The sequence below is a fragment of the Molothrus ater genome, chromosome 14, assembly GCF_012460135.2.
Source record: "Molothrus ater isolate BHLD 08-10-18 breed brown headed cowbird chromosome 14, BPBGC_Mater_1.1, whole genome shotgun sequence".
NCBI classification, from domain to species: domain Eukaryota; kingdom Metazoa; phylum Chordata; class Aves; order Passeriformes; family Icteridae; genus Molothrus; species Molothrus ater.
Window position 1 is genome coordinate 6,936,090 of NC_050491.2, and position 18,059 is coordinate 6,954,148.

The 18,059-nt window shown below is 40.3% G+C and overlaps 1 protein-coding gene across 6 annotated transcripts in view; it reads left to right on the top strand.

The window, feature by feature from the left end:
* AFF2 (ALF transcription elongation factor 2) overlaps positions 1-18,059 on the top strand; it is a 332,307-nt gene that overhangs the window by 228,975 nt on the left and 85,273 nt on the right. For all 6 annotated transcript variants that reach the window (XM_036401947.1, XM_036401952.1, XM_036401950.1 and 3 more), the window contains one exon: positions 7,967-8,018. In XM_036401947.1, the coding sequence (XP_036257840.1) occupies positions 7,967-8,018 (52 nt within the window). The remainder of the gene's footprint in view (positions 1-7,966; positions 8,019-18,059) is intronic.

An 18,059-nucleotide genomic window follows, 5' to 3' on the forward strand; every position in this document is an offset into this window, starting at 1 on the left:
TCTTCCTTTTGAACAAGTAAAGAATTCCTTTACAGTTTTATTAAGTTATTGTTCATTTGCACAGAAATGAGGAAGCCAGACCCACCTACAGGGTCATGTACACTGTAGAACATTGGATAGATGAGCCAGTCCTGTGTGATTTCATTCCTTGTTGAACAAATTTCTTTAATATATTTACTGGTATGATTTTTTAAAGTCACCTTTGCAAGTTGCGTAGAATTATCAATCATTGTTTAACTGTGTGCTAAGTTCCTGTAGCCTTTGTGTGTAAATATGCCAACTGAAGGCTTGTTTACCAGAGAAAATACTGGTGCCCTGGCTAGGAGACAGTTTTAATCAAATATGGCTGGAGTAAGCAGGTGTTTTTCATGTGGAATGTATTGGAAATGAGTATGTATCACAGAAATGGCTCTTGGACTATATATTGCTCTTGATAAATAGCAGAACCCAAAATTATATCAGCCATTGCAGTTTATCAAAGGGAAAATAGTAAAAGCTTTGTGCACACTGTCAGAATTGAACACACTAAAAAAGGTGGGTACTCATTTTTATTCTTCACAAATTCTAAGAATGCACATTTTATGCTGGCATTTTTAGAAACTATTAGTCACTCTCTGTGTTTTTCCTGGACCTATACTTTCCTTTGTTCTTGTCTCTCTTTTTTCCCTCTCTTTTTGCTTCAATGATACATCATACTCTGAGATGTGTGTTGTACTGAAGAGTCACTGGGCAGTGAGGGGGACACAAGGTGAAGGAGATTGCACTTTTCTAAGGCAGAAGGAAAACCCAGTGGTATGAGTGTTATTAAGGCAAAAATATCAACTCACCAGCTCAAAACAGAAGGATTCTGCTTTCTGTGATTTTTTTTGCAACTTCCTATTACACTGTTAAAATATTTTGACCCAGTTCTGATCCCATTCTGTTGGAAGCATCATTTGCAAGCAGAATTGAAGCTCAACAGAGAGGTGAAGTTATTGGATATACCAGAATATTATTTGTGCTAAACATGCCAATTCCCATAAAATTTGGCAGCAGGTTTCTCCATCCTCCCAAAGTTCTTGTCTCAGCTTTAATGAAACACAAAATGCCTGTCAACAGAGCAGTTGTTTTAAGTTGCACTTGGGTAGCAACTTAATATCTTAGTTGCCTTGAAGAGCTTTTTATACATAGACATTAATGGATGGCTGGATAAAGAAGTTCTTCTACTGAAAGAATTAATTTTGCTTAATCCTTTTGAAATTAAGAGATGATACAGAGAGATGAGTAATGAAGTGCACTCTCTAATTGTGAGGTACCTAATAGAAAACCACAGGGGTTACCTCTCTCTCCCCATCTGTAATTACACTAATTACTGATATGGTGCCAGGAACACTAAGGCAGGCTGCATGTGACAACACACCATGGAGTGTGTCCTAGCAAGCCATCGTTCTCCATCAGTGGCCAGGAGGAGGCTGACCATGTCAGCAGTGCCTTTCCTGTGCCAGGGAAGAGAACAGGCACCTTTATTGCTCACAGGTTGTTTCACAGTGAAAACACAAAACTTGACTTCAGTCCTTTCTGAGGGGAGGTGATTTAAGGCCATAGACTGAGGAGTTGATCTATACCTTAAGCAAATGAGCCCTATTGAGGCCACTGAATCTGCTTTAATGAGCAGAAGTTACTTCTGTGAGTAGCAGTTTGCAAGACTGACTTCACCATTGACAAAAATGTAATGAAAGAAAATGGTGGATGAGGAGAAGGGAAAATTAATAAATTATATTTAAGTATGTATAAAATTGCTGGACAAATGGTCCTGACTATTAAGGTAAATGGTGCTTGTAAATTCCATTTAATCTTCTGAGATTTTCTGTTACCATAACTCTTACAGTATCTCAGAGGAAATAATGTAAGGATGACTTGCACATTTCAGAAAAAGAATGAATATAAGGTTTCAAGATTTATTGATGGGATGTTTTAAAACAAAAGATCTTCTTTTTTCCTTTGGAATTACTCTACCGTTTATTTTCATTTCCTCAGTTTTTTGTTCACTGTATTATGAACTTCTCTGGGGAAATCTATTGTTAGATGTTTTCACACACATAGGCCCCCTCCTTCCCCCTTGATAAATGATAAAATTGTGCTCCAGTGTGTGCAACACATTCTTGAAATACATCTGAATTCCATTATACAGTTTGTCATTTGCATGATACCTTTTGAGTTACCACTCTTGGAGAAGCCTTATATACTACAGAGAAATGCACTAGGAAAATGAAAAACAAGTTGGGTACGAAGTCCATGGGGTAAACCAGCAGAGATTGTGTTGAACTGATGGCCTTATTTCCATGCAAGTTCAGGGGTAGAAAAGGTGCATCTCAGTGCTAGTCACTATTTGCATGGACCATGTTCCTCTGCAGGAATATTGCTGCAAACAGGAATGACAAGGCCTTTATAACTCAGGCTGCAGTGTACTACTTTTTTCACCACAAAGACATTTATTGGATTCCTGCCTGTTCTGTATTAAGTCTTAATGAGTTTCACAAGTTTGACACTTGCTCTAACAGTCAAATCTCTCTCTCTAATATCAAATGGAATAACTAGTTGTAGCTCAGAAATCTTAGAAATGCATTCCCATTTTACCAGAGACAAACCTGGCAAGAAAAGAATGGCATGTCTGTATGTCTGGTTAACACCACTGCCTGTCCTCCTTCCTGTGCAGAATCAACACTTGTGTTTGCTGTGATGTGACTCAGATGTAATATACATTTTGTACAGATTTGGTTTGACATGAGTGAGTTAATTTTCTGGGCAGCTTAGGATTAGGGAATTGCCCAGTATTCCCTTGGCTGTCTGCTTGCAACACCCTCTTCCCTTTCCTCCATCCTTTTCATTCCCACATGGCCTTTTTCACATTGGAGTGAGCCCCAGTGCAGTGGTGAACTGATCCCAGAGCAAATTAGACATGCAGAACCTTATCCTATCCATGCTGCCTTTTAAACACCTCCTCCTTAAGAAAGCTGTATCACCAAACATGTTGCTATAAACACAGAAGATTCCCAACCTTCCACAAGCAGAGCAGGAAGAAATGCAGCATTCCCAGAAGTCTACCAGCAATCAGGACCTTATTCATTTGTTAAAAGCATTTAAATACATTATATATTAAACGAAGAAAAAAAAAGAAAAAAAAGGATGCAGTGAAAATCCTCATTTAAGACATTCAGAGTATTCTGTAAAAGTAACTGAAATTGAGTAATAGTGTGGCAGTGCTTTTTCAGGGAGTGAATTATCTCATGTCGCCAAATCCTCACCTGTTTGTTGAGAGGATCCCAAATCAGCAGGTCTGGGGTGCACAAAACATCCACTGAACTCAAAAGTCAGGATGGGCCACAAGTCCTATTTCAGTGTTCATGTTCTTACTGTTTCTAGTGTGACTTTTACAGAACCCATCCTAATAAAGCCCTTGTTCAGCCATTTGTCTAGCTAAATTTGTAATGTAGGAACAATCTGCTTTGGGAGCAAATTCATCCCTGAAGGAAGTGGGTATTGTAGTCAGTCAATAAGATTGCCCCTACTTACACCACAGATAAATGTGTTGCTTTGTCCCAACATTTCTGCTTTGCAATAATTTCACATTGCAAATTACAAACCTCTGAAAATTGTAGATTATAATAAATGTGCTGACACAACTTCAACTTTTATAGTAAATGGCATTGCTCTAATAATGAAATAAAAAATCCTACTTAATCCTATTCTTTCCCTAAAGTGGTGTTTTGCATTAGCTATGGATGAAAAGACAAACAAGTACATGTATATTCAATAATAATGTCAGCTGGGTCAGAGAAGAATAGGAAATAAAATGAATTCATAACACCCCTGGAGGTAGCTTTCTGATACAGGCAGTTTTCTCTTTGATTTGCCCTCATTGGCAGCATTCATTGTAATTTTAACATAGCCTCCAAATTGGCCTTTATTAATAGCTGTCCTGATCTTAATAACAAATACACTCTTAATCTCCAGTCTGGGTGCTTCTGAGGTGAACAATTACATAGAGCAGAATAGATCATATGGGTATTTAGAGGCACCTCTCACTCAAGAGTGCCTAATTTCACCTTCAGACCATCCAGACAGTGTTTTGAAGAGCTGTAGATACAGAGCTCTTCTGTCTCAAGGCTTTGAAGCTAAAATACCTTTCTAGATATGATAGTGAAATAGTCACCTTGAATTAAGGTTGCTGGCAATCTTAAAAAGTCCTTATTGAGCTTTGAGTGCAATCAGATGGTACTTGCTTATAAATGAGAGTTAATGGAAACATTAAACAGTACAAGCTACTGTGACCCATGCCTTCAGAATATTAAGCACATTTTGAAATTGTGGAACACCATCTATTCTTTTGTGTTCTGTAAAATATTACTTTTTCTAACCAATATTCTCTGGGAGCAGGTTATTTGAATTGTTCAGCATTCTACATTTGCATGTACTGTGTATTTCTAATTTATTTCCTCACTTATCTGGCTACCATAAATTTCTGGTTGATACTATACTCAGTTTCTCTTTAATTATTCCATCTGCCAGAAGAGCGTGATGCATTTTAGAAGCTGGTTGGTTTAGTTGTTGAAGCTTTGAGTTTTGGAACTGAATGGGATGACATATTCTTCATGTAGCAGAACGGGCTAAGAAGAATTACATACCCCAAGTGATAAGCTTGGAACTGCTAAAGAAATGCCAAAATCCAATTTTTTTCCTCTCTCTAGTTGTCTAAACATCTATTAGTCTCTTGAAGGGGACTCATAAATCCTGCAAATTTAGTTTCTCTGAAACCAACTCTAACAGTTGTCCTTCCTACTAATCATGTTTTATATCAATTTTATATTTTTCAATATTCAATAAACATGTCTTCTGCTTACTGTACTTGTTAGAAAGTATCTGCAGTATAGGCTGTATGAGGACAGTTATTAATCAGCCATTTCAGATGGCTGTAGGGTTAGTTTAGTAAGTGTATCCATTTATCTTTTTTATGTTTTCTTCTTTGTCCTTTCCATTTATCCAATATGGAATTTCTTTTGTCCTTTTTGGTTTATTTCTACCAGGGTATGTCAAAAAGGAATTTAACATGTAAAAAATGAAAAAAAAACCCAAAACACAACAAACAAACAAAAAAAAAAAACCAAAACCCAAACTACCCAATAGCTGAAAGAAAGAAAGCATACCACCCTTTGGGTTTCATTCATGAAAAGATCTTTGCATTATATCTACTTAAATCTGCATTAAAAAACAACAATAGAATGCATTATCTAGCAGTGATTCTTTAAAGCAGTGGATAATTTACACATTAAAGTGAAATGTAGGTTTAAAAGCAGGAGTGTAGGATTGAATTAGAGTGAAGAGTCAGAATGATATAGTCCTGTATGAAAATGGTCTCGGTTTCCTGGGGGTATTGTCCTTCTGGTGTAATGAGACTTGCAGATAACAATCAGGGACTGTGGATAGATCAAGGCACAGCGATACATTGAGAATGGCACAGCAAGTAATGGCTCTGGGGAAACAAATGAATGTGTCTGCTAGATAAACAGCATTAAAAGTTTCTGTTCATTGCCAAAGTCCAGGCCTCTAGAGATTAATAATCCCTGAAAAATGGCATGTTGGGTTTGAATGGCAAGGTTTTGGTAGCAGGGGGGTGCAGGGGTGGAAGCTGGAAGCTTCCCCCATTTCCAGCAGAGCCAATGCCAACCTCCAGGATGGACCATGGACCTGCCACCAGCCAGGCTGAGCCCAGCACTGACAGTGGCAGTGCCTCAGGCATAACAGATTGTAGAAAGGGAAAAAACTGCTGTGCAACAGCAGCTGGAAGAGAGGAGTAGGAGTCTGTGAGAGGAGCAGCCCTGCAGACAGGGAGGGCAGTGCAGAAGGAGGGGCAGGAGTGGTGGTGCCAGAGCAGAGGTTCCCCTGCAGCCCCTGGTGCTGCCATGGAGAGGCAGCTGTGCCCTGCAGCACAGGGGGGTCCTGGCAGCAGGGATGCGCCCAAAGGAGGCTGTGAGCCCATGGGAAGGCTGTGCTGGTGTCCTGGTAGAGAGAGGAGCCCACCCCAGAGCAGGGATGTGCCCAAAGGAGGCTGTGAGCCCATGGGAAGGCTGTGCTGGTGTCCTGGTAGAGAGAGGAGCCCACCCCAGAGCAGGGGGATGCCCAAAGGAGACTGTGAGCCCATGGGAAGGCTGTGCTGGTAGAGAGAAAAGCCCATCCTGGAGCAGGTTTGCTGCCAGGACTTGTGACCCCATGGGGGACCCACACTGTGCATGGAGGATGTTCCCACAGAGGGGGTGCACTCTGGAAAAGTTCCTGAAGAGCTGCAATCTGTAGGAAGGCCAAGTTGAAGAAGTTCATGAGGGGCTGGCTCCTGCAGGAGGGACCCCTTGCTGGAGGAAGAGGGGAAGCATGGGAGGAGTCCTCCTCCTGAGGAGGAAGAACCTGCAGAGACAATGTGCAGTGAACTGACCATCATCCCCATCTCCCTGCACAACTCCAAGGGGGGAGGCAGAGAAAATTGTCAGTGAAGTCCAGCCCAGGAAGAAGGGAAGAGTGGGAGAAAAGGTGTTTCATCATTTGGTTTTATTTCTCGTTGTCCTACTCTGATTTCATTGGCAATACTTTGAATTGATTTCCCCAAATCAAGTCTGCTTTGCCCATGACAGTCATTGCTGAGTGATCTCTCCCTGTCCTTTTCTCGACCCACAAGCCTGCTTTACATTTTCTCTGTCCTGTCCAGATGAAGAGAGGAGAGATAGAGCAGCTTTGGTGGGCACCTGGCATCCAGACAAGGTCAACCCCTCACAAATACTAACTTTTAGAAGATTTTTTTTTTTAAATCCATGCTGCAGTTGTACTTTTATGGGTTCACATATTGCGGGGAGGCACTGGCCATTTATCAGGATCCTAATGACTGGTAGTTATGTGTCCAGGTACTTTGTAACCACTGGGTCGCCCAACAACAGAGGTCACTGGAAGACAGATGACTCACAAACCAGTTTAAAGATCTCCTTCACTTTTTCTTTTTAAGGGCACCATCAGGCTTAAAATATTCTAAAATTTTCACATTGGGATTGTTGTCCCCTATTTAAAATTACATGTGTCAGGAGGCTTCCATGACTTACTGGTAGTTTTCAAACAAAAAAAAAACCCTTCCTAACAGACCTTCCATTGATTGCTAGAGTTATTTAAAGGCTAGCAATAAAAAATCATAGACTTCAAGCCCCATCAAGGCAAAAAGGAAACAATAATTGCAATTTGCAAGCCTCCTGCCATGGGTAAAGGAGCTGGGGCTGGCAGAAAGGAAGATCTGAGATTTTAATGGCTGCTGCAGCAGGTCAGGGGAGATGTGCCAGTTCATTCCTACATCATCCCATGATAAGACAAATTGCCAAGGTGAAAAGATGGGTGTGAGGATCAAAAATGGGGGTATGAACTGGCAGGTTCCCAGCTTGGAAAATGTTTGGTCTGCCTTTGGACACTAACAAGTGTGAGGTTCCATCAAACCTCAAACAAGCACCTCCTCTTCTTGCTATTGTTCACTTTGCATTCTCAGTTTGATAAGGTACTAGAAAGGAAATTGGTGGTGCCCCAAACTGAGAATGAAACATGGACAATTTTCTCCAGTTTTAGCAGTCTCAGAGCTGAATTTCTCTTCTGATTTAGAAACACTTGTAGGTGTATATGGACTAATCCCTGTGAGACAATGTGGAAATACAAGAGGACATGAAAGAGCAGCTGACTGCCAAACTTTATGATGGATGAGTCTGAAAGTCATTTGTTCTACTCTAGAATCACAAAGAAGCACTAATACGTACATATGTGGACTTTACTTACCTCAGGTCTGATTTTGCTGTTGTTGAACTGAAAGAGAGTTTTCCCTATGACTTTGCTGAGGTGTAGATTTGGCCCATTGCACATATAGTTAATTCATTAAATGTAATTCTTTATCGTTTCTCCTTTTTTTCAGAATGCTTGAGGATGATCTAAAACTCAGCAGTGATGAAGATGATAATGAACAGGTAAATACATCTAATATAAGTGCATAGACCATTTAAACTAACAAAGTTATTTCATTGGTTGGATCTGTTTGTGTGTTGACATACTATATTTGCATGAAAAGCATTTTGGTGTGCTGCAGAATCCATTAGATTAAACCTTGTTTGCTTCCTTCTTATTAGAGGAAACAATCTCAAAGAGGAATGTGTTTCAGTTTTGCTGGTTCACTTTGTGATGTGGATTAAACTAAGCCAAAATATGACTTACTAACCTTTGAATGAGAGTCCACACAGAGCATCACCCAGGAACAGCCAATGTGTTCTGAATCTCTGTCCTCCATTGTCCCAAGCTAGCTGTGGAACAGCCTCCCCTTGCTTTTCACCCATTTTCTGAATTGATGAGCTTTTTGGAAGTGTGTGTAAGAGGACTACATAAGAGCACCAACACAACTCCAGAGTTTGTTTGCACTTTGCAATCCATTCATACAAGCCCACACAAGAAAATTTGGTCTGTAAGTTTTTGTTCCAGTCAGAGAGTAAAGGGTTGGGAATCCACAGTAATCCAGTGACTCCTATTTGTGAAAGGGAAAGCCCTCAGCATGTAGCTCTAAATCAATACTGAAAGTTTCTCCATGTACTTGGGATATTAATGAAGAATCATTTTCAGAAAACTGGCTCATGTCATTCTCTATCCTTCCCACTTTATAAATATTTATGTATAATGCTGGGAAAGAAAGCTGGTGAAATTCATATTCTCAACATTCTTATCAGAAAAAAAATGAAACTTTGTGTTAAATTCATCCTTCATTTTACTTTATGCAATAGGCTCAAATGTTTAAATGTCTGCAATAGAGAGAAAGGTAATGCTATAATTCAGCCTAAGATCATCTGTTCAGTCTGGGAAATGTTAATTATAGGCCAATCGTTCTTTCTTATTTATTTTTAAACCACCTAAATGTTCTCCTTCAGCCTACCTCATCCATCCTTAGGGTCATGCCAGGAAAGATTTACCTTCTGGTGAAAGTTGACCCCTTAGTCATACAAGTCAGTATTTTTTAGCACTGGCAAGACTTGCAATGTCTTCTGAAGCCAAAGGGTCAAAATCCTTGTGCAATGCAGTGTTGTGCAAACATGGTGACTAATGACACCATAAGATTTGCAAATTTGCCCGAATGGTCCTGTAAAATGACATTGTGATCCTGAGATGCCTAAAATACAGAAATGGAAATATATTGTCAGGTAGCAGTTACTGTTGTTTTCCCACAGTAACAGTTTTCTTGTGACTTAAGTAGAATTTACAGAGTTTATACAGTTCATACTGCTAGGCTGAAATCCCTTATCACTGGTGAATGGAGAAGTAATGGCCTGGACCAGTGTTTGCTGACATCAAATGAAAAATCCAATGACTGACTTGAGCAGATGTCATCTCTGATGTTAATCCCAAGCAGGAAAGAGCTCAGTGCACAGAGAGGTCCTGACAGCTCTGGAGCCCTCCCTGCTGTCAGTGTGGGACGTGCCTCTCACCAAGCAGCATCCTGAGGGTGAGCAGTGTCCCTGCTGCCAGGCCAGGGCTGCAGCCTGGGCCCTTCTGTGGTGGGGATGTGGAGCTGCAGGAAGCCTCAGACTGCTCCAAAGCTCCTCGTGTCTTCCCAGAACATTCACAGCACGGGCTGCAGACAAACAAGAGAGCACCACAGGGACCTTTCATGGAGTTTCTCAACATTTTGTATTACTTAGAAAATTTTTTGATTTTTTTTCTCATACAATCATTTAATTTAGAAAGTATCTTCTAAGATCATCAAGTCCAACTCTTAACTGAGCACTACCAAGCCCACCAGTGACTGCCCAATTTGGTGTCACCTATTAACTGACCTGTATCCTTAGGGATTCCAAATAAAGCAACTGGACACAACTGCACAGTGAGAACATTTCTTAAATGCCCTGCACTTCAAGGGAACCTTCAGCTCTCCTGTGTAGCCCACATATGTATGGTTGCATCTCTTCTATTTGTTTTACAAATAGAGTATAGACAAAATTATACAGCTCACTCAGGAGTTATACATTTCTCATTCAGGAATTTAGGTTTCCTAAATTAATGACTGTGTCTGCCTTTATATTTTTGTCAGGCTAAGGCCTTGCAATGCTGAGCAGCAGGACTCTGCTGCATCTCTCATTCATTACACTTCAGCAGCCTCTGCCACATCTCTTTAAGGAGAGTGGATTGGAAATTGGAAGAAAGGTTGATCTGACCCACTGGTCAGACACATAAACAACAAAAAAGTAACTTCAAGGGCTTTTTCAACATAAATATTTTGCAGTCAAGTGACCGTTGTTATTCAGGTGTACACATGTGCTCATTCTGGCAGAGAGAGAAAAGATTAAAACTCTTGGCTTAAAACCATTCTAGAAGTTTATGCAGCATTTCTATAAGGAAATGGAATCACTGTCTTTACAGTCTTTATGATTTTTTCTGCTATAAGCCTGCAGCCAGTGTGAAGCATGAGCTGGCATTTACTCACTTTTATTCGAAAAACCCCAACACAGTACATAAAAATCAAGTTTGTATCCTTTATTTCTACTCTAATTTTAAGGAAATCAAAATTCTTTGGACAGTAGTCAGCAGGGAGCCCTAGAATTTCTCCTCTGAGAATTGCTATGGACCCTTCAGTTGTTACAGGACAGTAGTGACACTGATCCATAACTGTACTTGGAAAGCAACTTTTAGTGAAAGGCTGTAGAATGTGGGGAGAGTTTGATCTATCAGCCCATGTTCTGAGACTAGCAGTAGTTCATTTGTCAAGGTGGAAGATTGTTAGAAGCATGGCTGCAAGAAACAAAGCTCTTCTGTTTGCTCCCTCACTCCTGTGAACGAGCACCCTTATTTATGAACTGTATTGCATTTACTCAGGGGGCTGTGGGCCTTTACTGTTTCAGGTGTTACAGATCTGCTTCCTTTTCTCCCCACTGCTGAGGAGGAGCACAACCACACAATAGCTCCAGTCAGTCATGTAACTGAGAAGTTGAGCTTCATTTCTGGATAGGATAGGAACTAGCAGGTTGAAGTCAATGGAAGGTATTTATTCTACAGATAGCATCAGCAAGGCTGTTATTGACTGTGCTGCCCAGTTTTAGCATTCCCTTTTCAAACAGAATTTTGAATAACTGGAAATTGCTCCTAAAAGTTATAAACATGATTTGGAGAACCCTCCTTAATGTAAGTGTTATGTTTATTTTGGTTAAGGCGCACATGATGATGGCCTAGCAACATATCACCAAGAAAATGATGAAGGAGACTGTACACTTTAATTTCACCCCAGGGGGCTTAAGAGACTTCAGCAACTGAGAGCTGACTGCAAATTCAGCCTCCTAGTGTCAAAGTGCTGCAAATTGCATGGAAACTTTGTAGGTTCTTTTCCTTTTAGCCTTCTGGCAGCTGAGGGCTTGATGCAGAAATGGTTGAGTGAATTTCCTTGGGCTACAGCCTGCAGGAAGCCCAGTGAGATGTTCATTGTGGGTGCCTTCAGATTTCAAACGTAAAGTACCCTAGACATATGGAGAAGTTTGAGAAAGGAGTTTGTTTTGTGAGGATGAGTGTTTGGGCTATTATTGAGATTTCTAGGGCTAAAGCAATGCCTAGGGCTGTTACAACCAGGGCAGTTATTTTAATGGAGAGAGGTATGGTTGTTGGACGGGTTTTTGTGGGGATGATAAATGAGGTGATGAGGAATCCTGCTAGGATGCCTCCTGGTGCAAGGCAAGTGCATTGTCATTTTTTGGACCATGTAGGTCATTGCAGTAGAGCGTGGGGCAAGTTGCAATCACTGCACCCCAAACTCCTGTCAGCACCTTCTGGTGCAGCAGTGAGGGGCTGCATTTATCCACACCTGTAAACACAACCTGCACTACACCTGTAAACACAACCTGCACCTACACCTGTAAACACAACCTGCACCTACACCTGTAAACACAAGCACAGTGCCTCCAGTGCAGACACTGTGGAGCTGGCCATGTGACCCATGCTTTGTCCCATAGACAAAATGCTGATTCTCACGTCTCATTGTGGGTGATTTGGGATTAAAGACGCACAGAAAACGATGGGTTAGATCTGGAATCAATTTTCATTTACAGCTGAGAAGCAGTTATTGATGCTGCGCTCCTAGTTCAATAAAAGATCTAAAGATATAGACCTTGTGTTTATCTTTCAATATAAGCAGCATAATCAGTGTCAAATGTTTTTACAAAGAAAATTGTATTGACAGTTTTATTAAAATTGCTGTCTTTAAAGTTTTAAGTTATCCACAATTTGACCTACTTGAATGGTTTTTTAATATGTACACTGACCAACCCAATAGATTTTTATGTCACATATTTATAATATCAGGTACACATCTCTTTAAATGTATTATTTGAGAGGTACTGTAACATGTAAGGATTGTTTGGATTGTGAACCCTATTGGTGTTGTCAATTGGCACATGCATCAGTATTGCATTCAGCATGGCACAGGATGTTCAGACTGGCTGCAGGAGGTACAATCAAAGCAGATGACAGACATGCTATTAGTAAACCAGGAGATGACAAGGCATTTCAGAGATGCTAATGTTAACACTCCTCTCTGAGAAAGGACCCACCTTTTTCGATGGTTTTATTACTCTGTTAAAAAAGTACATCAGAAATTAGGAAGAGTAGTGAAGATTTTTAATTAGTAGCTCAGTTCAGCTGAAAGAGCTTAGATAAAACACAGGTTAGTATTTTTTGTTCTCTAAAACACCTCTGTATAATTCAAATAAGCTTTGAGCTCAAAGGCATCCAAATGAGTTGTGCCTGGATACAGTATTTTAAGTAGCTGTGGTGTACCCAATTTTCTTTAACCAGCTCCTCTTTGTTCTTCTGCCTAAGGAATAGTCCTGTTAACCTTTTAAATGTGTACTTAATTTAAAGCACATTGCAAGTGTTCTGTGTGTTTTTGAACCAAAGAAACTTTGATACTAGTTACAGACCTGCTCCATTTTCAGTATTTCATGTATATAGTGGTTTTGGCAGAACAAATCAATAAGATATTTTTCTTTTCTACTTGATTTTTTTTTCTTCTCCCCTTAGTGATTGCCATTTTTCTGAAAGCCCTAGAAACACAAGACATGCATGCAGTCTGTGGCCCTGCTCTATTGTTTGTATTTTACATAAACATAATTCTTTTTTGCTAGGCTAGTATTAGGTAATTAAATTCAAAATGTTTGACTTTTTAGCTGAGCCTTAAAAGGTAATCAGCCATAAGCTGAGCATTGTATTCTTATAATACATGCTGAGCTTTCAATGCCTTTATTCAAGTTCAATTTTTAGAATTTATGAAGTTCTAAGGCATAATATGCCTTCATTGTATCATGTAAACATTTTTTAAAGTGCAACAGTGATCACTTTCCTTGTAACAATAGATATCCTTACCTGTTGTATTTTTTCCCATTTTTTAGCTGGATCCTGAACAAGCTGTTTACCTCCCCAAGGTTTCTCTACATTTCCATTTACTTTGTTATCAGCAGAAAAGCTGAAGAACAGCTCTTCAGTAATGACATCAATACTGCACACACAGTGAGAGAGGTCATCTTGTCAAAGCTATAGAAAAATCAGATGGATTAGGAAGAAACTAGGTGCAAAATAACTTTGATAGAGTCTTTTAATGTAAACAGTTTATCTGTCATTGGGTTCCATTGAAATCCCAGAGTGGTGCAGCATCAGCTGTAGCCACAGCAGTGTATGTTTGGTAAAGAGCACACATTCCGGTGTCTAAGATTTGCAGTCATGCTTTATAATTGTAGGGAAATGTTTTCATTAAGCCATTAATGAAAACAGAAGCTATTAGAATAATACAGTCATTCTCTAACCTTGCCAGTCTCTAACCATGAAAAATCCTTTCATGGATATATATCCCTTCTTGCTACCTCAGTCCATTTTAATTGTTATTAAAATTATTTTATTGTGCACAAGACTGGTTGAAACAACAGTATATCAGCTGTGTGAGTTAATACTCCAGCTTGAATTAGGCAAATCTTTGGTGCTAAGAGATTTGATGACTGAGGTATCTAAGGTTATAATTCACATGGTAATGATGTAGGTTCATATCATTTGTTTATTATCAGCAGAAGCTTTCAGTAGCCACCCTGAGATCTGGGCTGAGCTGTCTGCAAAAAGCATAGCACACCACTAAAACACAAAGTGTTATCAAAAGCTTTTAACTTGTTCAGAGTCACAGAATCACATGTAATTTTTTTTTCACACATGTTGTTATTGTGGAGGTCATCCATCAGTGAGGAAGGGGATTAATACAACCAGGAAGAATGGTTGCACAGGAGTAGAGATCAACAAGAAGGACTCTGCCCCTGGAGCTTGCAGCTGTGCTCTTGCCTGGGCTCTGGGGCAGCACCTGCCCAGACCAGCACAGGAGCTGGAGGAACCCCATCCTTCCCACGTCACCTTTTCCAAGTGTTTCCATGGCTTGAGACTGGCAGCTCTGTGTCAAAAACCCTCCACCACAGTAAAGAAAAATAGAGGAAGAGAAATGCTGGCAGACAGACAGCCCTAACGAAGTGGGAATGACATGCCTTAGCTGAAAAGTTTCACATGTGCATCTTCAAGAAGCCTTCTCCTCTCTTCCCCACAAGTGAGCAGGCACTCCATAATCCCCCAGCACTCTAACAGGGGCTGCTCTTGGGTTCACTTCTGCCACCAGCCTGAGGCTACCAAGCTCTGTCAGCCCCACTGTCAGACACAATTCCTGTGAGAGAGAAGCTTTAGAACCCCTGATGCCTCTGTCACTACTTTAAAAGAGGTCATTCCTCAGTACAGCCATGAGAGCCTGATGCTGGAGATCTGCCAGCCTTTTTGGATGGGACAGAAGAGGGAGATGAGGCTTTCAGTCCACAGGATGGGCAATGTACTCTGTGTGTGTGTGCATGGCTGCACACAATTTTTTTAAAGGAGTCTTTATTATAAGCATGAGGAAAATATATTTCACCAGGACCTCTTGCTATGTTTGCTACTTATGCAAAAGCCCTGTAGTGTTTTGGCAACAAAGCAGAGGCAGCAGCAGGTGAGAGAATTGATCAACCCCAGCATTGTTGTTGCTAAGAGAAAAGCCAGCCTTGGCCATACTGTCCTGTAAAATAAATCTGAAGTCTGTGATACCTGCAGGCCATCTCAGTGCTCAACACTCACTAATCTGACCACACAGGTCACATTTATCTCCCTTTTCTCCTCAGAAGGAGAGTGGGACTTTTATCATGAATGTCTCATGAAGCATTTTGGTGAAGAAAGTGTATGGTTTTCTTACACTGGCCATCCGCAGCACTGCTCTTCTGTAAAAGCCTAAGCAACTGTCTATGAACTTCAAAATCTGAATTCCTGGGAGTTTTTTACTGTGATAGAGGATAGTGCTGGTGCTGGGTTTGAGACAGGGAGCAAAAGGCTGAAGGAGGGACTCATAGGTGACCAGAAAAACCATAAAGTAGGTGCTGGAAAGGGCATGATAAATCCAGTAATTAGCCTCTGTCAGCCAGAATAAGGAGAGAAGTGAAAGTTGATCTCTCCTGGAGGTATTCCAGAAAGAGAACAGTAATGAAAGCTAAACACCTTAATTTTTCTTAGGATGAATTCATCTGCCACTGCAAGGTTTGCTGGGGTTGTAGGTGCTCTATTCTGTGCTGGCAGGATGAATCTTCCCTGCACACAGGGACAGGTCAGGACCACAGTGTGACAGTGCAATTGATTTGAGCAGGGTGTTCTTGTGGAGAGTGTGCTTGCTTTTCAAAATTCCCAATTTCATGGCAATACTATTAAGTCTAATTCTTGGAACTGTGCAATTTAATAATCAGTCATCTGAGCAATGTACTGAACCAGACCAAAGTCAGCAAAGAGTTATTTCACATGTGTTTACCTCTGTTGTCTGCTTGTAATACATTTAATATTCAGTATAGATGTAATGTTCAATATAAATTAAAATCCTCAAAGTCTTTATTTCCTGCACAGGAAATAAATGGGCAGCAGGGACAGCAGCACCATCAGTTCACTGCCACTGTGGGTACTCTGCCCTTTTGCTTCTCAATTCTAGGGAACTATTCATTTACTTAAAAAAGGAGAATACTAAGGACAGGTTGGATTCCCAAAGAAATGAGAAAAAGGTCTTTATCACAAAGGGAAACCTAAGGGCATAAACTGCAAATGAGCAGGGGCACAAGGGGCTGTATCTGGAGGTGTCTGCCTGTCCATTGTGGCAGAGCAGGTGAACATTGCAAAAGTAACAATCAGGCACTGAACTGTGAAACTACACCTTGTACAGAGAGAGAGAAAGACCTAAATAATAAGACTACAAAATATCAGAATTCTTCAGATAAGTTCCAGGGATTCAAAAGATGGTTCTCCTGCTAGAACTGGGAAACTGAACAATACTCAGATTGTGGTGGCTGTCTGCAGCTGGACAGTAAGGTCACAGCATATTCTTTGAAACAAGCCTTTTGCTGCTTATTCCTTGAAGGAAGTTTGGGAAAACTTTTTGTTTCTCTTAAAAAGAATTCTCGACCTTTTCTATGTTTCTTCTGCCTCTTCAATTTTTTAGTCATGTGATTAACTTGATGAAGTACAGCTATGGAGTAAACCCAGCAAGGAATGGATTTTTTTATTATTTGTTAGCCTTCTGGAGGGTTGAACCAAACACACATTTTAGAATAATCATCAGTAAGTATGACAATGGCAAATACTGAGTTTTGGTTACCAATAGATCTTTTCTATTTTCACAATAGGATTATCATCCACTAAACCTTGGTCATTTGTGATTAGTTTGTAACAAATTAATTTCCAGGAAATGATGTTTCAAACCACAATTTCAATGTGGATCTTTTTTCTTAAAAATGGACCATTCAGTACAGTTTTCCAAATTTCTGTCAGCAGGGATGTATAGTTGTTTTCCAAATAAAACAATTCTTAGGGAAAATCAGGTCTAGCTCTAGAAAGAGTTCCATTCTCTGCCATAGTTGGTACTCTAAGAACCCTTATATCTGCTATGTTTTGTGAGACACTGGTTAGCTTTGTTGAATTAACTTGACAGTCACAGAATTCCAGGGTTGGAAGGGATCTCAGGAGATCATCAAGTCCAACTCCCCTGACAAGGCAGAGTCACCTGGGGTAGGTTACAATGATTTTTAGGACTGCAAAAGCAGAATCAGTAGAATTTGTAATGTCATGTTTCTCCTTTGTTGGATTGAGGACTCAAAATTAGTACAAATGGCAGCTTCTCATCAAGAGCACTTTTATGGGAAAGGAAGACATGGTTCAAGCCTCTTTTGTCAAGGTACATCAGTATTGAAGTCCTAAAATAAGCAAACATGTTCTGTGAGTTATCTTTGCAGCAGGGCTGCTCACTGACAGATAGCTGTAGCAATTTCTATTGTAAAGTTCACCGAAGACACTGAGTAAACTGAAACCTGTGTGGTGAGAGCAACAATGCTCACAGTATCCACAGTGGCTAATTTAAACCAGCTCAGATATGTCTACACAAGCAGCCAGGCACTCCTCAGAGTGCAGTGTGTACTCGCAGTGTGTGTAGCTCTTTTCTGTTTAAAAAAAATTATAGAATAGTTCTTGAAGAATTGGAAGTGGCCACATTTGTTATTGCACACTTTCTTAGTTTGATTTACACCATTACACTGATGGAAATCAGGGTTTTGGAAAAAACTGCTGATAGAAGCCCAAATATTTCCGTGTTGTTGCTCAATTGAAAACAGTTCATGTTTATCAAGGGTGAAGGTGATTCCTAAACCACAGACAGACTGGTTTAGATTTGGTCACTTAAACTCTTTTTTTTTTTGTTTTACCCAACTTCCACTGCAACAATTGAAATGAAATTTTCAGTATTTCAAGTACTGCTGAGCATCTCCCTGTGAAGCCATGAAGGTTACTGCATTGCTCAAAGCAATGATGGGAGCTCTCGGTGCCTCATGCACAGCGAGGGCTCAGTGAACCATTCTGATTTGCTGATACCACATGCTTGCTGGCTTGATATTACAATAAATGGGTTTTGG